The 20,735-nt window shown below is 47.1% G+C and overlaps 1 protein-coding gene across 1 annotated transcript in view; it reads right to left on the reverse strand.

Annotated features, from left to right (window-relative positions):
• The window catches only part of FGD5 (FYVE, RhoGEF and PH domain containing 5), a 119,379-nt gene that overhangs the window by 11,458 nt on the left and 87,186 nt on the right, over positions 1-20,735 (reverse strand). The window contains exons 9-17 of the mRNA XM_080672224.1: positions 20,070-20,120; positions 19,445-19,503; positions 13,500-13,571; positions 11,878-11,946; positions 7,262-7,345; positions 4,326-4,405; positions 1,513-1,612; positions 1,073-1,210; positions 493-622 (exon numbers count right to left, since the gene is read on the reverse strand). Coding sequence (XP_080528350.1) covers positions 493-622; positions 1,073-1,210; positions 1,513-1,612; positions 4,326-4,405; positions 7,262-7,345; positions 11,878-11,946; positions 13,500-13,571; positions 19,445-19,503; positions 20,070-20,120 — 783 coding nt within the window. The remainder of the gene's footprint in view (positions 1-492; positions 623-1,072; positions 1,211-1,512; positions 1,613-4,325; positions 4,406-7,261; positions 7,346-11,877; positions 11,947-13,499; positions 13,572-19,444; positions 19,504-20,069; positions 20,121-20,735) is intronic.

Here is a 20,735-nt window from a genome sequence, read left to right on the forward strand (position 1 = left end):
GCCCAACCCTGCTTGGGCAAAGCTTGTCCCCTGAGCACAGTCTCTCAAGGGCCAGCTCAGCTTCCGCAGGCGCCTTTATCAGCGAGCCCTCATCCCTTCCCTGACCCTCAACTCTGTTACCCCTCTCACAATCCTTATCCCCAAAGGAGCCCACAGAAAACAGGCCTACAAAACACTCTCGAGAAGAAAAGAGGCTGCCATGGCAAAGTAAATGTGAGCTCTCCGCTTACCATCCCCATCACTGAGGGGCACTGACCCAGTGCTTCCCAAACTTAGTTGCCCACAGAACTCTTCTTCTGGGAGCACCTATCAATTTTTTGTGGACCAGCATTTTGGGAAATGGTGCCCCAGGTGTGAGTTTAAACCCCTAGTTCCTCCTTGAGGGCTGCTTTTGTCTGTGCCTCCCAGGAAAGTGGTTTCAGGCACCAACCATAGGCAAGGGAGAAGCCACATGGGCCACCTGGAAGAAAGGTGAGGGTGGTCCCAGGTTACCTCTCATCAGGCCTGGGACATCCCCGCCCCTCTTCTTTAGCTCTCCGTAGCAGCCGTCGCAGACCTTGGCCATCCGGTCCTTGAGGTACTTCAGAGGGTACTTGTTTCTCGAACAGTTCCGGCACACGATCTGCAGGCCCAGTTGGGGATGCGTGTTGGAGCGGTTCTCATCATTTCAGCACATGCTTAGGGCCAGCATCCTCACCCCTCTGCCTACAGCCCCACCTCCTTCAGGGACTGTGCCAGGTTGCCCTGCCTTTCCAGTGCAGCTGCATAGAGTTCTGTGCAGGTGCTTATCTCTTTTTCTGATGAGCCCTTAACCACAATAGATACTTTTTTTTTTATGAAGGCAATAACCACATATGCTATGATTTTCTTTAGGGAGCATGGTGGTGCTATGGAAGGGGCCTGGGCTTGGGCACCATGGTTTGAGGATACCAGTAAAACGGGCATTAACTACCTCAGAGGCTTGGTGTGAACACTCCCCTCTCTGGGCTGGCAAGCAACAGCTGCTGGATGTCCCTGAATCCCTACCCCATGTCACCCCCATACACACATTCCCCCCAACGTAATTACTCACCTTGCCACAGGCGTGGCAGTGATGACGCCTCAGGGTGAGGGAGAAGTCGCAGCCGCAGTTCATGCACATCATAACATGTGTGACAGGCACCAGAGTGGGGGGTCTCTCCCCCAGGGTGACCCCCAACCTCTCTCGTATCTAGAGCAACAGAATGGGCCAAGCAGTGTGGTCAGGAGACCAGCTGGATGGGTGTGGTGGACAGGGTGCATTCTAATTCTATAGCCTCCCCCTCCCCATCCCGTATCCTCCAGGAAGCTGATCTTGGGTTAGAAACAGCCAACGGGAGGTGCTGTGCTCCAGGTTGGGGTTGCACAGTGACTGCCCTGAGCTGGTGGGAATATGGCAGGAGAGGTGGGAGGGGGAGGAGGAGCCAGTGCCATGATGCAAAGAGCTGCAAGTCTTCCTAGGCATGTGGCTGGTGTCCCAGGGCCTCCACTCACCTCCACGCTGTGGTGGAAGGCAGCCAGAGCCTGGGCCTTGTAGTCCTCAGGGAGGGCTCTGCTCAGACAGCCATGCCACTCATCCCGCTCTGCACAGGAGCTGTGGACACAAACTGGAGTTAGCGATTGCACGAGGGGACCAAGTCCAGGGCAGCCCACTGCCCATCCCACATGCCTGAACCTCTTGGCATCTGAAATCCCACCAGCAAGTACGGGCCACCTGCCAGACAGGCTCTTGCACCTCAGCACCTCCACCTGCTAGCAGGGTGCAGGGCATGCTGCGGTCCCCAAGGCCCCTTCTTCACTTGCAACATAGGAGTGTCAATCCTCTTCCTCTAACTCCCAAGGCTTTTGTGGGGATGAAATGACATGTGGGATGTCGATGGACTTTGTCAATAGCAAAGCAAGGGGTGTTAGGGAGGGAAGCTCTGAGGGGCCCACACTTTAGGTGGTATGGTCAGGCAAGGGGCAGGGGAGAAGGTAGATAGAAGCTGGAAAAGGCCAAGGTCCCAGTCTCTCCAACTGCCCCCAGTTTCTCACATCACTTCCTAGATACTCATCCAACAAGCTGACTTCCCACATTCCGGCTCTGTGCCTGGAAGGTGGTGACAGCCACACTGGGCTATGAGCTGCCTAATTCTTGCAGGGCCCACTAGGTGTCGCTCCCATCCTACACTAAAGTATGCAGGCTCAGCTGGAGAAGGGACCAGTTTGGCCTGGGAGGGAGGAAGGGTGGCGGCCAGCCAGATGCCATGTCCCTAAAAGGAGCTGTATGGGTCCACTGTCCCTGGAAGCTTCAGTGTGAAGTGTCTGGGTTAGCAGGAAGGTGACTGGCTGTCGGTGACAGTGGCTTCTTGAGTCCACTGGCCAAAGGGCGGTGTCCCTGCCTAAGAGAGATGGGCAGCCCCATCTGTAGGGCTGAGCCTGGCCTGTCACCACCCTCACCTGATGGTTGGACAAACAGAAACCATACCCTGGGTCTCCCCAGGTCTCTGATTTTCCCTGGAGGTGAGGGGAGAAGAGGCCATGGAATCCCACCCAGGCATCACCTCTTCGAGGAAGCCTCCCCTCTCTGCAGCAGATGGGGTCACTCCTTGGAATTTCTAAGACTTTTTTTTTAACCCTCAGGCAGTAGACGGTAGTGGAAAAGCACTCTGGATCACAGTCCTGCATTTGAACCCCCGTTTTGCCTCACATGGGCTGTGTGACCCGTCTCTAGGCCTCAACTCCCCAAGCATGGGAGGAGCTGCAAGGACCACCTCCAAGGGTGGTGATGGGGGTCAGAGGGGGGGCCTGAGACACAGTAGGTGCCCAATGCAGGTTACTCTTGCCATCACCACTATTAATTCTTCCAGCAGTTATGTTCTGTACTGTAACCAGTTCATAACTCCTACCCAGAGTGTGGGCTCCCCCTACCCTGAGCAAACCAAGGCTTAAATCATTTGTGTCCTCAGCACAGAACCTGGCCACGAGGAGTGGCTAATAAAGGCTTAACGACCAAACACATCTATGAGACAGCGTGTGGGTCAGTGTGTGCACATCCCATGCCACACCAGAACCTCCACACCACACTGGGCATGGCTGCCAAGCCTGGGTCACACACAGCCTTGGGAACCTGTCCACCCATCATGCCCAGTAAGGTCCTGGCAGGAGCCACACCTCCCTGGTTTCTGAGCTTGAGCTGGCCTTGCCCGGAAAGCAGGGGTAGGGGAGAGGGGAATGTGGAGGGTGAGAAAGGTGAACCTCTTTCACTGCCTAAAGCCAGCAAGGAAGGACCCCTCGGCATCCTGAGGGTCTAGAGAAAAAAACAGGGTTCTGAGAGAAAAGCCTGAACCCCAAACCAGGGAAAGCTCACTCATTGTTTTTTCTCTCCAGACACGAAAGTCTGAAAGTAATGGTAATTTATTAAATAAGGCACACAATGCATTCTTTACTCACCATAACTTTTTGTGTTGCTATAAAGACCAAATAATCTGTAGAGTTTTACAACGATGAGGTATTGTTATTGTTATATTTTAAGAAAAAAGACTCTAGAAACCCCCACAGTTCTATGTAAAATTTTATGTCCATGCACATTTACTTTGGGGGAGAGAAGCCAGTTTTATCAGATTCTCAAAGTGGCCTGTGATTCAAAAATGGTTAAGAAACACTGAAAAGAAGTTCTTTGATACAAAGGATCTATACCTTTTTAATGCTACAACCCTTTAATACAGTTCCTCATGTTGTGATGACCCCCAACCATAAAATTATTTTCGTTGCTATTTCATAACTGTGATTTTGCTACTGTTATGAATCGTAATGTAAATATCTGTGTTTTCCTTTGGTCTTAGGCTCTACAGCAGCGGTTCTCAACCTGTGGGTCGCAACCCACAGGTTGAGAACCACTAGCAGGGTTTGCCTAAGACCATCGGAAAACACAGATATTTACATTATGACTCATTAACAGTAGCAAAATCACAGTTATGAAGTAGCAACAAAAATAATTTTATGGTTGGGGTTCACCACAACATGAACTGTATTAAAGGGTCGCGGCATTAAAAAGGTTGAGAACCACTGATCTATAATAATAAAAGCATAATATGCTAATTAGACCAGACGTCCTTCTGACGTCCTTCCAGACGACCTTCCGGATGAAGCCGTGGTGGCAGGGGCCAAGCCCCTTGCACAAATTTCGTGCATTGGGCCTCTAGTACCAAAATAAAACCAAAGACACATCCAACATTTGTTATTCCAAACTTGCCCACCTGTAAAACTCTGTTCCTTCCCTCCCTCGCACCCCATCCCCAGGCCTTCCCTCCTTCTTCCTCCCATACCTTGCAGACAGAGTTAGGCAGGACTCAGAAGTCTCAATCTTTAGGGCGTAGGGCACTTTCTCCATCACAGGGCGGCTGACCTGGAAACCAAGAGAGGCACCCTCAGCCGGGGGGGGGCGGGGGGGGCATGAAGGGGCAACCACAGACTAGATTCTTCCTCTGGTCCTGCCACTGTCCCTCTCTGAGCCTGAGTTTCCACAGATGCTGAGACATGGCAGATGGTGTGGGGGGGCGGGGCCTGGCTGCCAACTCTGACTCTGATTCTATGGTCCTTGGCCACTGCCCACACCCGGGAATGCCGTGGAGCTTCCCTCTCAGGGCCCAGACATCCTGCTGTACAAGTACCTGCTCAGTGACCATCTCTCCCACTCTCTTGTCCAACAGGCTCCTCAGTGGATCCTTTGGTTCAAAAAAGAACAAACCTCCCTGCTGAGAAGGTGCTTTCTTCTTCCCCTTCCTCATGAAAAGAGCTTCCAGGAAGGAGAGAGGCCCCCACAATGCCTCTAATGGTTCCCCTCCCATCTGCACCTCCCACTGCATTCTCCCACCTCAGTGTTCCCGTCTGATGCCACTGCCAGAACTAACTTCCTAAAACCTCCTGCCCATTAAGCCCTCAAGCATCTCCATCAGCTCCCAGCCATCCTTGTATGTGGGATGAAGTTACACTGTGTCAGGCCACACATGACGAGGCCCCCTTTCTTTCTATCTCTGTCTTTACCCACGAGACTATCCAGCTAGGCTGGCATCTCTCTTACATTTGTTTAAAAAATATCTGCCACTTGAACAGATATTTAGCATATAGCAGCATTATTTACCATAGTCAAAAGGTGGAAGCAACCCAAGTGTCCATGCATGGGTGAAGGAACAAACAAAAGGTGGTGTATATGTACAATGGAATATTATTCAAACAAAAAGTAAGGGAATTCCAATACATGTTACAACATGGATGAACCTTGAGGACATAATGCTAAGTGAAATAAGCCACTCACAAAAGACAAATACTGTGTGATTCCACTTCTATGAGCTGCCAAAGAAGGAACCCATGTACTAGTACACTGTTAGTGGGATTATCAATTGGTGCAGCCACTATGGAAAACAGTATGGAGATGCCTCAAAAAATTAAGAATAGAACTCCATATAATCCAGCTATTCTACTTCGTTCCCTTTATCTGAAGAAAATAAAAACACTAATTCAAAAAATATATCTGCACTTCTATGTTCACTGCATTACTTATAATAGCTAAGATATGGGAACAACCTAAGTGCCCATTGATAGATGAATGAATAAAGAAGATGTGGTTCACTTATATAATGAAATATTACTCAGCCATAAAAAGAATGAAATCTTGCCATCTATACTAATAAAACGGTAATATGATAATTAGACCAGACGTCTCCCGGATGTCCTTCCTGACAAAGCCGGGCCCGGAGAAGCCACCCGCCCCGCGATCCTGGGCGCCAGAGGCTGTGGCTGTGACCTGGGAGAGGGACAAGCCGCCCGCCTACGGTCACCTGCGGCTGTGGCCGGCCAGAGGGAGGGAAGCCCGGGTCCCGGGTGCCTGTGGCTGGCTGGAGGAGGGAATCCTGGGTCCCAGGTGTGGGGCCAAGGCAGAGGTGGTTAGGGGCAATTAGGCCAGCAGGGGAGCAGTTAGGGGTGATCAGGCAGGCAGACAGAGGAGTTAGGAGCCAGCGGTCCCAGATTACCAGAGGCATGTCTGACTGCCAGTTTAGGCCCGATCAGGGACATCCCCCGAGGGGTCCCGGATTGGAGAGGGTGCAGGCTGGGCTGAGGGACCCCCAACCCCATGCATGAATTTCGTGCGCTGGGCCTCTAGTTTGTAATAACATGAATGGACCTTGAAGGTATACTGCAAATAAATTAGGAGGAGAAAGACAAATAATGTATGATTTCACTCGATGTGGAATCAAGACAAACAAAAATAATAATAAACTCAGATACAGAGGAAAGATTAGCAATTACCAGAGGATAAGGGGACTTGGCGGGGGGGTAGGGGGAGAAGGAATGAAGGGGTCAACTGTGGTGATGGATTGTAACTAGACTTTTGAGGATGATAACTTTTTAGTGTATAAGTTATAACATTGTAAACCTGAAACTTATATAATAAAAAATTTAATATAGCGCTAGCCGGTGTACTCAGTGAATAGAGTGTCGGCCTGCGGACCAAAGGGTCCTGGGTTCGATTCCAGTTCAGGGCACGTACCTTGGTTGCAGGCTCCTCCTCAGCCGGGCCCTGGTCGGGGCTCATGCAGGAGGCAACCAATTGATGTGTTTCTCTCACATTGATGTTTCTCTCTGTCTTTCCCTCTCTCTTCCACTCTCCCTAAAAATCAATGGAAAAATATCCTCGGGCGAGGATTAACAACAACAAAATTTAATATATTAAAAAATCATGAAGAGAGAAAAGGGAGTGGGAATGGGGAGTTAGTGTTTGATGGGTACGAAGTTTCAGTTTGGGAAGATGAATGGTGGTAATGGTTGCCAAACAATGTGAATGCACTTAATGCCACTGAATTGTATACTTAAAAATGGTTAAAATGGTAATTTTTATGTATATTTTACCATGATTAAAAAAATTCACCAAACACATACTTGTTTCCTCCTTCCAAGCCTTTGCTTACACATTTCTTTTCTCCTAAACACCCTTCCCCATCTGTCCACATAGTATGCTCTCTAAGGGACTCAGCTCCCTTCCTCCAGGAAGCCCTCCTCACCATTCCTCCCTTCCTCTCCGCCCCGCCCCTCCCCGGCCCTGGCCTATCTATAGCATAACCCGGCTGTAACCCACAACATAGCACTGTTCCTCAGGACCCCCTCTTCCCAGATGGTCTGTGAGCTCTTAGAAGCAGGGATATTGTCCTCTGCTCACCTAGGGTCTCCCCTGACTACCCCAGGGTGCCTAGCATTAGGCATTTACCTTCATGCTGGCCACTGCCAACGTGTTCTTCAGCCGGTACTTCCCATCCTTCTGGGGATACGTGTACAGGAGCATGTCGCTCATCTGGGGAGAGGGAAACCTCATCACACAAGTCTTGGTCCAGAAGGCTGTGCTGGGCTTCTGTCCTGAGGATCACCGAGCACTGGGTGCATAGGCATCCTGCATTCCCCACTGGCCCCCACGAGAGAGCCGAACAACCATGGGCTAAAACGGGAGCACCTTCCTCACAGTTCCACTCCTAGGTAAAGACTCAAGGGGAATACAGGCAGTGCCCACAAAAAGTCAACTACAGGGACGTGCATACAGGCATTATTCACAATAGTCAAACAGTGGAAACAATCCAGCTATCGACAGGTGGATGGATTAGCAAACTGTGGTGCATCTATACTATGGAATACCACACAGCAATCGAAAGGAACAAACTGATGATACACACAATGACACGGATGAAGCCCAAAACATGCTGATTAAAAGAAGCCAGATACAGAGAACACACTGCTTGGTAACATTCACATGAAGCTCCAGAACAGGCAAAACGAATCTGTGACAGAAATCAGGCCCGTGGTTGCCTGGGGCAGGGGTGGGGGAAGTGACTGCTAAGGAGCACAGGGGAACTTTCTGGAGGGCTGGAATGTTCTATATCTTGACTAAGTGGCAGTACATGATGATACAGATTTGTCAATATACTTTGGCATCTACACTTAAGATGGACGCCTCTTACTCTATATAAATCAAACCTCTGTGAAGCATAGTTAAGGAAAGAGGGGAGGGAGGGAGGGAGGGAGGGAGGGAGATCCTTGAGGATAGGGAGCTCCAGTGACATAGTAGGTGCTCATTTATCTGTTGAATGAACAACTAAAGCTCCCCATCCCCATGCAAGGCAGACAGGAAGAAACATAATGAAAGTCACTTCACCTACTTAGAGGAGAATGTTTGTTTGGCTAAAAGGTTTAGTTTGAAAAAACAACCTCACACTCCGGGTGGTCTGTGGGCTGTCAATCCTGACCCTCCCTCTGTAGCTGCTGTGTGACTATGGACAAGCTGTTTCCCTCTTTGAGCCTCAGCTTCCTCACCTGGGAAGTTGGGACCCATCTCTGCCCCTACCTCATTATGGATGCCGAGAGAGAATGGCCCCGAGTGAGCCCTCTATGCATGGGAGCCAATGTAAACTAGGCACTGAACAGAACATGGCATCTAAGGTCTGAAACAGGGCGAGAACTCAGGGTTAACACTTCCTTTTCTTGCAGACAGACTCTGCTGAGGGGACAGAAGGGATGAGTTTTCCTGTTCTTCATGGGACCCTGACATCCCAGGCAGAGCTGTGCGAGAGACTTGGCCGAGACACTGAGTTGCTGTGTGACCTCAGGCAAACCCTTCCTGTCTCTGGGCCTCACTGTCTCTAACTGGAGCTGGAGAACAGGGCCAGCAAACATTTTCTTAACAGGCAAGATAGTAAATATTTAAGTCTCTATGGGCCATACAGTCTCTGGTACAACTATTCAACTTAGCCATTGTAACCCAAAGCAGCCACAGACAGGAGAAACTGAGCACAGATTGGCTAGATAATGTGCCTAAGGTGGCAGATCTGGGGTGGTAAATAAGTAAGTGTGCGTCTAGTGCATTCAGGTGTGGTGTGGTGTATTGGGGGTGGCCACACAGTGAGTCCTGGCCCCACCTGGGGACAGTGACCAAACCCCATACAGAGCCTCATTCATTAGCCTACTTGGAGGAAGCCGCCTGTGTCGCTCACTAGAGTAGTCCCAGCCTTTTCTGACTGTCCCTAAGCACCTGCTGCCATGGCAACTGCCATTAGCACCCTAAGGTTTTACTGATGGGTTCAGGACCAGGCTGCCTCCTAATTGCCCATGGTTCTCCTTTCTTCTTCAAAGCATGTGTTTTACAGCCCCAATTTGGAGGAAAGGAAGATAAATTCTTCATGGAGGAGAAAGGGCGGATTTCTCACAATAAGGAGCCTCCAGTACCCACCTCTTGGGGCTGGATGCGACGCGGGGCCACGGTGGGAACCTCTCCACAGCATCACTGAAAACCATGTGTTGGTAGGCAGATGCCCTGATTTTATTCTGCAGTTAAGATTATTTTATGAAACTGGCACCTTATGAGGAATAAAAGTTGTTCCTTAATGTGTTTGCCATGGTGCTCCCTGGCTCAAGAACCTGTCTGTCCATCCTCTTGCTATCTATCCCTCTAGAGCAGTGGTTCCCAACCTTTTTAATGCCGCGACCCTTTAATACAGTTCCTCATGTTGTGGTGACCCCCAACCATAAAATTATTTTCGTTGCTGCTTCATAACTGTAATTTTGCTACTGTTATGAATCGTAATGTAAATATCTGTGTTTTCCGATGGTCTTAGGCTCTACAGGGTCGCCTAAGACCATCTTAGGCTCTACAGGGTCGCCTAAGACCATCTTAGGCTCTACAGGGTCGCCTAAGACCATCTTAGGCTCTACAGGGTCGCCTAAGACCATCTTAGGCTCTACAGGGTCGCCTAAGACCATCAGAAAACACAGATATTTACATTACGATTCATAACAGTAGCAAAATTACAGTTATGAAGCAGCAACGAAAATAATTTTATGGTTGGGGGTCACCACAACATGAGGAACTGTATTAAAGGGTCGCGGCATTAAAAAGGTTGAGAACCACTGCTCTAGAGGATGTTACTAACACCTACTTAGTAGAAGGTCCTGTGCTGAGAGAGAAAAGGGGACCTGGGTTCAGGCCGTGGGGCAGGTTGGGAGGGGGGTAGGGAGACTAACAATGACAGGGAACCAGAGAGATCCAGGCCAGTCATCATGACTGAGTGAGAGAGAGGCTATGAAGAAGAGTCAACCAGATGGTGGAGGGAGCATGGGAAAGGGAAAGAGAAGTGGGAGGAGGGGGAGGAAGGGAAGGAGTGAGGAAGGACACTGTGTCTGTGCCTGGCATTTGAAGTCCCTGTGAAAGGGACATAGCCAGAGGAACTGGCCCGATGGGAATCAAGACGGAGGAGCTCCCTCCACTCTAGCTTCATGCACTTCCTTCACTTACAGGAGGGACTATTTCCCCTCCTTGTCGAGAGAAGGACGCTGAAGCTCAGAGAAGTAACAGGACCTGCCATGGGTTGCACAGCCAGTAAGTCAGAGCTGGCATGAGAATCCAGTCTGTCTGACTCCAAAGCCAGTGCTCCTCATCACCATCCTGGATGTCTCCCTTTTTCATCCTGGAGAAGCAAGGCATTGGGACCCAGTTGTGAGCTGTGCTGGGCAGAAGGAGCTGATGACTCTATAGCTCTGGGCAGAGGGAGGGCCTGTGTCCCATGGGATAACTGTCAGAGGGAAGGGTGGAAATTATTATCAAACAAGCTGCTTCTATGGGCCTCATTTAATTCCCAAAACTGCCCGGTATTTCCACTTTCCCTGTGGGAAATCGAGGCTCAGACATGTCTGTGATCTGCCTAAGGGTTACAGAGGGGCTAAGTGTCAGGTCAGTATCTAACCAGCTCATTGCCACACAGATCTCCAAAATTCAAGGGTATGAACTTCTGCTCAATAGAAAGAGTTTTCAAATATTTAGACTCTAATATGGAACAAGGGATGACTTTCCTCACTGGACTTCAAGATCCACAACAGGGTAGGGGCCATGTCTATATACTCTCACAGATCTTGGCCCACAGGAGATGGATAAGGAGTTGCAGAATTAATGAATGTCATAATAGGCAGTGAGCTCCCTGTCACCAGAGGTATATGCAGAGCTCAAAAAACTACCTGGAGAAAGGAACTCAAGCATCTGTGGAGACTTTGCAATTCTTTTGAGAACTCAAACTATCCAATGAATTATCCACTCTGAATTATCCACTCTGAACTATCCACTTTCAAATATACCTTTCAAAGTTCCTGCTGGGATTCTAATCTCTTGTCTGTGGCCAAATTTCTCCCTTGCACCACAGCACAAACCAGCCAGAGTGAGGGGTTCTCATGGGGAGTGGGTAAGAGATAGCTGGTAGGAGGGACAAAGAGCTGCTTGTAGCTTAGCAGGCACTGAGGTTGATGTTACTACATCATAGGCCTGGACATTCCCTGGTATTCCAGACTGTAGCTATAAATCACCAAAAATGTTACATTATATTCTGTCTTGTGCACAGTGGAGAAAGTGTTGAACTTGGGGCGCAGCCCTGGTTCCCCCGGGGCTCTGCCACCAACTTGCTGAGAGATCTGGCCAAGTCAACTCTCTTTTCTGGATCTGTTTTCTCATGCATTAGATAAAGCAGTTGGATATTTATTCCTGGTTTTAGAATGTTTAAATTTTGGTACCATTCCATCAAAATCGCTGAAATAATAAATGAGGGATGGGGAAAAATTTACATACATACATACATACATACATACATACATACATAAATAAGGGATGGGTGGTGGTTTCCAAGGGTTAAACTCTCAAGCTTTCTGGGAAGCTCAGCACACAGAATGATCCTCATCCTACAGATTCCGCTCTGTTCTAGTCTTCTCCCCTGACTTCCAGTTGTCCTTGAATACTGGTCCTAGAAATTCCACAGAACTTGACAGTCCCAGGGCTTGGTTGGGGGGCCAGATACTTACCAGGAACAGGTGCCGGGGGCGTCTGTTTTTCCCTGTTACTTTCATCAGTGTCCCTTCCTTCAGAAACTCCTGTGGGGAGAGAAGCAGACATCGGTGGTCAGGCTGATGCCCTCGAGAAGGGTGGGAGGCCCTTGAGTGGGAAACTGAAATTATGATGCTTCCTGGAAGACCAGAGAGCAGCTCCTGGGGGGATTCCCAGCCTAAGAGAGATGCTCTGGGCCCTGGCCAAGTAGCTCAGTTGGTTAGAGCATCGTCCTGATACACCAAGGTTGTGGGTTCAATCCCCGGTCAGGGCACATACAAGAATCAACTAATGAATGCATAAATAAGTGGAACAACAAATCAATGTTTCTCTCTCTCTCTCTAAAATCAATAAAATTAAAAAAAATTTTTTAGAAGAGCGAGATGCTCTGTGTATGCTCTAGCAACTCTGGAGACAGACCTCTTGGCCTTTCAGGAGCATTCCACCTTGAATTACACCAAGCCCCAGAGTGGTCCAAACAATGACTCTCACCCTGGTTTGCTGCCACAAGTCCATCCAGAACAAAGCCATGGAAGGTTTGCTAAAATAGCTGCATGAACATTTGGTGTATCCCCCCTTGAAATTCTGGAGCATACAAATAGATGCTTAGTAAATATTTACTGATGACCCAGGCTAAAATGTTAAGTGTGATTTTATAGAATCTCAGACTAGTGAGAGCCCTGCTAATTTTGAGTAAAATCTGAGCACAATATCTCATTTGTCTCTTGTCCTTCATCAACTGTAATAGGTAATGAACACATTTTTTACTATTTTTGAGCTGAGTTTTATGTTTTGCATTGGAAGCTTAAAAGTGGATAAATTGTTCAGCTGGCATGGCTCAGCGGTTGAGCGTCAACATATGAACAAGGATATCACGGTTCAATTCTCTATCAGGGTACGTGCCCAGGTTGTGGGCTCGAACCCCAGCAGGGGGTATGTAGTAGGCAGGCGATCAATGATTTTCTCTCATCATTGATGTTTCTAACTCTCTCTCCCTCTCCCTTCCTCTCTGAAATTAATAAAAATAAATTTTTTTTATTTATTTTTTATTTATTTTTTATTTATTTTTTATTTATTTTTTATTAAGGTATTATATGTGTACATATCTTACCATTGCCCCCCCACCCCACTCCCATACATGCCTCACCCCCCAATGTTTTGCATCCGTTGGTTACTCTTATATACATGCATATAAGTCCTTCAGTTGATCTCTTATTTAAGAAGAGGATAAATTTGTCTCCTGAAAAATGTTTTTTTAAAATGCTGTGTTGGGGCTGAGAGTTGGCTTTCCTGATTTCTCAGCAATGCTGGACTAAACTAAAAATACCTGGTGTCGCTTCTTCTTGGAGGTGAAGAGAACCACAGGGAACTGAACCCAAATGGCACTGTTTCTTTAAAGGTCCTGAGAGTGGAAAACCCCAGGGGAGGCAGTCCATGGGCCCTGTGAGCCCAGCCCTGCCCTCCCTCCTCCTCGGGTAAACAGCACCTGCAGCCAGGCCTGTCTGGGGCCAGCCCAGCTGAACAATGGGGCTTATCAGAGCCTCGCCTGCCTGCTGCCAGTACGCCCTCTGCCCCTGCCCATGGTGGCGGTGGCACTCACCCTTCCTGGCTGGAGGAGATCCCCTTGGCCACGAACGCTGTGCTCAATGTGGACAAGCTTCTGCAGGTTTTCCTGTGGGTGGGACGGGGTGAGGGAGAGATGGTCAGGACCCCTTCAAGGAGTCTTATCGCCTTTGTAAGGGTTGGTATTGCTTTTGCTTCAGAGGAGGAAAATGGAGCCCAGAAGGACCTTGCCCCAAATCTGACCTCCCGTCATGGTCAGGACTGCGACCTGAACCTGGATCTGCAGGATGCTGTGTGTGGACTGCCCATAATCAGGCTAGTCCTTCTGGGCCTGGGGTTTGACACTGCCACCTTTCTGCACACCATGGCGATGGTCTCTTGGCCTTGCTTTGCCATCCGACACGCCATTTGTCTTTGGGTCACTGCGCCTACTCTAAGCCCGTGTCTCCCATAAGGCCTGGAGCATCGAGACTTCAGTAACCCAGAGATGACAGATACCCAAGGCCAGTCTGTCTCTCAGGGATTACAGACCAGGGTATGGCCTCACAGGGACAGTAACCAAGAAAATTCACTACTTGGGGAGAAAATGGGTCTGTGCTCCTTGAAGAAAAGTTAAGTGTGCCTGCCTGAGAACCCCTATCAGTCCCCCACTGGGTCATCCACAATATATAAAGGGACATACCTTTTCCCCTCTGCATAGCACCCCATAATACCGGAAATAACAAGCAGGTGCCCCTTGAACCTCACACAGGGTCAGGTTCTACAGTCAACCAATGAGGTAAAAGTTGTGTGCAGAGAAATTGCCCTGAAAAGGCCTTGACACTGTTCATAGTTTTGGGCATAAAATTCTACACATTAGAAATGTTTGATAGTTGTTCCATTTCCACTGATGATATAAAAGGCTGCAAGAAAACAATGCCCCACCGTAACAGTGAGAAAAAAAAACCACAGGCAATCTACAAAATCGTAGCTCTTCTTAGGCTTCTTGGAGAGCTGAGGTCACAAGACGACCAAATGAATGAAATTCCAAAGGCTGACAAGCCTCTCCGCAGAGATACGAACCATCGTGCCTTTGGCGACACACAGGAGGGAAGAGGTGGTTGGCACACAATAGAAAGCAGCTAAAATGTTAATGGTTTCTTAAAGGTCAAGTGTGGGCTGGTGGGGCAGTTCAGAATAACACGGAGGCCCAGACATGAGAAACATCTACAAGCTCTTTTCCAGAAGTTTCCACCAAGTGCTCACAGGAAGACTGGGGGAGGGCAGGGGCCAGGAAGAACAGGCTCCCTGCCTTTGGTGGTAAAACAAATGCTGTCTGTCCCAAGAAGAGGGGGGCATAACTCCTTGGGTCCAGGATGGTACAATAATACAAGGCAGAAACCTCCAAGACCTGCCACAGGTACATGGCTGCCATGCAGGGGAGGGGCAGGAATGCTGAGAGTCCGGCCCCCGGGCCCCGCTTAAGACTGAAGCTTGTCCTGAAGAGCCACGGTTTATGAGCCTTGCACTGAGTAACAGGAAACAGTAGTCTACCTCAAGAAGGGGCAAGAGCATGGGGAGAGGTCTCTCCTGTGCCACAGGAGCGGCTAAAAGCTGACAAGGCAGCAGGAATATAAGAAAAACTCTCTGGCACTTTAGGCCCCACAAACAGTACCAGGTAACAACAGTCCCCTTCTAGAGGAGCATGAAATCTGTGGGGTGCTGAAGGTGACAATGGTGACAAAAAACCCAAATCCAATTCATTTACTGGATTGACCCAACTCCTACGGCCTCCATAACAGCATGACAAAGTAATAATAATAATAATAATAATAATAATAATGATAGGCACATCCACTTCTGGGGATAGATATTTCCCTCAGTCTCTACAGTTCTTCTACACATAAAGTTTGGCATTCAACCAAACACTACAAGAAACACAAAAAAGCCAGAAAGAAACCCAACTAATATTCAAGAGGTAAAGCATTCAATAAAACCATAATGAGAGGTGACATAGATGTTGGAATCATCAGACAGGGACTACAGAGTAAGTATGATTAATATGTTCAAGGAGCTAGTGGAAAAGAAGGACAGCATGCATGAACAGATGGAGAATTTCAGCAGAAATGGAAACTATACAATAGTCAAATGAAAATACTAAAAATGAAAAATATGGCATCACATATGGAGAATTCCTTTGATGGGTTTAGCAACAAACTGTACACATGAGGAAAAGAAATCAATGAACTTGGAGTTAGGTAAGCAGAGATTAAACAAACTGAAACACAAAGAGAAAATAAAGTGCTGGGGGGGGGGGGGATTAAATAAAAGAGCAACCGAGAGAAATTTCCAAAAGTAATGAATGGCCACCTGAAACATAATATTGTATGTCAACTGTAAGTGAAAGATAAATTAATTTTAAAAAAAGGAATTAGTGAATTACAACAAATCACTGATCTAGGAAGCTCCATAGCTCCTAAAATCACACATACTTAGACATCATAGTCAAACTTCTAAAAGTCAATTTAAAGAGAAGATCTTGAAGGCAGCTAGAATAAAGAAACACATTACATAAGAAAGAGAAATACCACCATTATAGCAGATTTCATATCAGAAACTATGCAGGCCATAGGACAGTGGAGTGGCATTTTAAAAGTACTGAAAGAAAAAATGGTCAATTCATATTTCTATACCCAGGAAAAATATCTTTCAAGAATTGGTAAACTGACCAATTAAGTAAATGGATGCTGAATGATGGGAACTAGGTTTTTCACTTTTGTGTGGAAATTTACAGATAAGCAAGGGAATGATCCACTGATGCAGTAAAGATTAGAATTGGAGACATCAGTAAGAACTTATGTTTAGCTTAATGTAGATGGTTACATGGAATTCTTCCCATTGAACCATGCAGTTCAAACCCATGTTGTTTAAGAGTCAATGTGCATTTGGGAATCTGTGTATGCAGAAAGCCGAATGTAATTATACTCATAACTTTAACTGCATGAAAGGTTGGTGTCCCTAGCCCCATGTTGTTCAAGGGTCAACTGTATATACACATATACAGACAGTCCTCGGGTTACATCGGACTTGATGTATGTCATTTTGTGGTTATGTTGCCATCTCCATTTATAAAAAAAAAGTTCCATCATTTCGACGTATGTACATATGTGCTTTATGTTTTTTATTATTTATTTACCACAAGTAAAGGTCAGATATTGTTATTTTTCTTTTAAATTTTTTTTACTGTTTCACTTCATTACTGCTGTGTATGTGCTCCATGTAAGTGACGTAAGTGCTTATGTAGGTGGGTTCCGACTTACAGCGAAAATTGTGTTACGGTGCGCTGTAGGAACAGATCTCCAACGTAACCTGAGGACCTACTGTATTTCTTTGCTCTGTCAGCTAAGATGACCTAAATGAAATAATATTCCAGTAGCAATGAGCATACCTAGTGCCCAGATCTTGATTTCTAATACCATTAAAGAAACCAGGGTGCCTTGGAGAAATGGATGATTCTAAGACTAGGGCAGAAAATATAATAGATGATCCTGGAGTACCTTGTAGTGCCAGAAAGTAAGAAAGTGCTAAAAAAAAAAAGTACTCAAACACATATGCATGGAGTTACGTGAAAGGGGTACAGGAACCAACTGAAAGGGCTCCAAATAGCCAACACTGGAACAAGTTGAGAAGTAAAATAAATAAAGCAGTATGAGATAATAACCCAAAATATAAAGCAAATACCCATGATTCCTAACTGACATAAATGATGTATTTGTTTATAATGAAGACATTAACAAATGAGGGAGAGGAGACAACTCTCTCATGCAGAAGAATTCCAAATAATTTAGGTAGATACTTTACTCTGCCATTAAGGAGAGGGAGCATAACTCCCCACTCCTTAAACGTGGGCTGTTCATTGTGACTTTCTTTCAAAAAGTATGGACAAGGTGGTGAGTATGTGTGTATAACTTTACTGTGGAGAAACCTAACAAACACTACCTCAGCCAGGTGATCAATGTCAACATCAAGTCATAAATCATGTTGCTAGCATGTACCCTTCATAGGATTTGATGAAAGTGGTACTTTATTTCCATGTTTTATCCCCCCCCCCCAAATCACAAACCCAGTCTAATAATGAGAAAAACATCAGACAAATTCCAAAAGAGGGACATCCTACAATATACATGACTAGTATTTCCCAAATTTGTCAAGTTATCAAAAGTAAGGGAGGTCAGCCCTAGCCAGTTTGCTCAGTGGATAGAGTGTTGGCCTGCGGACTGAAGGGTTCCGGGTTCGATTCCGGTCAAGAAAATATGCCCGGGGTTGCAGGCTCGATCCCCAGTCGGGGGTATGCAGGAGGCCGCCAGTCAATGATTGTCTCGCATCATTGATGTTTCTATCTCTCTCTCCCTCTCCCTTCCTCTCTGAAAGCAATAAAAATGTATTTTAAAAAAAGTAAGGAAAGTCAGTGAAACTGTCAAGAGAAGACTAACGAGACAAGATGACTAAATGAGATATGATAACCTGGATGGGAACCTGGAACAAGACATTAGGCAAAAACTAAGGCAATCTGAATGAACTATGGTCCTTAGTTAATAATATGTTAACTAACAACGTGTGAGGAGCACGTTGGCATACAAATGCATGTTCATACAAGAGTATGTGTGAGGTTGTAGTGATGATGTGCACAAGGAAGCCTGGCCTGGTGGCTAAGGCAGGCTCAAGTTCAAGGACAGTCTTTTTTAAAAATAGTGCTGGAACAATTAGATACTTACATGCAAAAGCATGAATTTTACCCAAATCTCCTACCATCTATAAATATAAAAGCTTAAGCAACCATATGACCGGTAGCTATGACATGCACTGACCACCAGGGGGCAGATGCTCAATGAACAGGCATGGAAACATGGAACAGACTGATGAATCTCAGAGGGAAGCAGGGAGGGGGAAGGGCAGGAAGAGATTAACCAAAGATCTTATATGCATACTAGAGGCCTGGTGCATGGATTTGTGCACTGGTGGGTTCCCTCGGCCTGGCCTGTGCCCTCTCGCAATCCAGGACCCCTCGGGGGATGTCTGAGAGCCAGTTTCAGCCCTATCCCTGCAGGCCAGGCCGAGGGACCCCACCAGTGCACAAATATAAATATAAACTCAAAATGGATTAAGAGACCTAAATGCAAAATTTTAAACTAGAAAACTTCTAAAATATAAAAACCAGAATAGAAAAACTTTGCAACCTTGAGTGAGGCAAAGATTTCTTAGATATAACATTAAAATCATGATCCCATAAAAGAAATTAAAATAATAAAGTGGGCTTTTTTATTAAAATTAAGAACTTCTGGTCTTCCAGAGACTCTACTAAGAGAATGAAAAGACATGCCACAGGTTGGGAGAAAATATCTGTACATCACATATAAAGGAGTGAAAGAAGCAGACAAAAAAGAGTACATGTTGCCGAAACCAGTTTGGCTCAGTGGATAGAGCGTCAGCCTGCGGACTGAAGGGTCCCGGGTTAGATTCCGGTCAAGGGCATGTACCTTGGTTGCGGGTACATCCCCTGTAGGGGGTGTGCAGGAGGCAGCTGATCGATGTTTCTCTCTCATCAATGTTTCTAGCTCTCTATCCCTCTCCCTTCCTCTCTGTAAAATATCAATAAAATATATTTTTTTAAAAAAGAGTACATGTTGAATAATTCTATTTTATAAAATCCTAGAAAATGAAAACTAATCTATAGTGACAGAGGGCAAACCAGTGGTTGCCTGGGGGTGGGGGATAAGGGATGATACAGGGGTACAAGGAAACTTTTTGGGGCCATGGATATGTTCAGCATTGTAATTATGGAGATGGTTTCACAGGTACACACAAACATCAAGTCTTATTTAATTATACACTTTAAACATATGCTATGTATAGTACATAAGTTGTACTCCAAGGCAGACCTGGGTATGGAGGAGGGAGTCCTGGACCTGTACCCCACAGAAGGAGCCTGGAGGCTGGACTTACCCCTTGCTCCATGCTATCGTTGGCGTGGTCTGTGACTTTGGAGATGAGGGTCAGCGCGCCTGAGGAGGGAAGCAGAGCAGACAGCTGGGTCTTCTGGGGAGGGCCAGTCTAGTTACCACCATCCTCACCTCTTGCCTGTCTTCTCCCCTCCCCACTCCACCTCCTGAGATCACTGCATTTTTCAGGGCCTTGTAAATGGGTGGCACCAATTTTTCCCATGTCTGGGTCAGGTCACAGGCCCAACCCTAGCTTTGCCACATAACAGTAATTTGACCACTTGACAGGTCATATGGACAGCCACATACAATTGGGAGGAAACAGGGACACAGGTGAGTGTTTTAGATGTGGCACTGCCTCCTATCATGTTTTATTTTATTTATTTTTTTTTGGGGGGGGGTGTCTGGTTACCTTCCTATCATGTTTTAGACGTGGCACTGCCCCTTCTCCTCCTGACTGGACCAGAGCTCATCCTGGGGAGTCCCGTCAGAAGCCCTAGAAGCTTCATGTCACTGCACCCCCAGCTGGTGGGGAGCGGACTATGTTCCGGGCCTAGAACTGATGTGGAGTCCAGAGTTGGGGCAAAACAGGACTGTGTCTCCCGGCTCTGGGTTCATGCTGGACTTACCCTGTGTGTTATCATACTCAGCTGAATCCGGGGAAAGGTTATTTAAATAGTCTGCAGGGAGAACAAGAGCCACGAGTCAGTTTGCCCTGGTGAGGCAGCCCCTCCTGTCCACAGCAGGGGCTCCTCTCTCTCCAGAGGTGTAAGAAAAGTTTCCAAAGAATGCGGTGTCCACCCTGTCACTCCTGTTAGCCCCATCACACCCCAATACCGCCACAAAACCAGGCCTCCAGGACTGCCACCAGCACCACTGCCACCACGACTAGTCATTCTCTCATGAGCGACTGCTGTGTGCCTGACTTTGCGCCGTGCCTTCAGGGTAGAGACACAAACAAGGCGAGAGCCTGCCTCTGAGAAACACATGTCAGGGGAGACAGCCATGACTGTCAACACAGTAGAGTGTGATGTTTTAACACATTCTTATTCACAAAGCTCAACACAGGCTGGCCTCGCTCCAGCTGCCTCTCTGTCACTCATTCATTCTGGCAGCGCTGGCTTTCTGCTATTTCTTGAACATGCCAAGCTTCTTCTTACCCCAGGGCCTTTGCACTCAGCATCCCCTCTACCTCATACTTTCTTCTTCCAAATCTTCACAGGGCTCATGTCCTCACTTCGCTGAGATCTCTGAAATGCTACCTCCTTAGAGTGGTCTTTCCTGAGTGCTGTGTC

The sequence above is a fragment of the Plecotus auritus genome, assembly GCF_963455305.1.
Source record: "Plecotus auritus genome assembly, chromosome: 6".
Lineage (NCBI taxonomy): Eukaryota > Metazoa > Chordata > Mammalia > Chiroptera > Vespertilionidae > Plecotus > Plecotus auritus.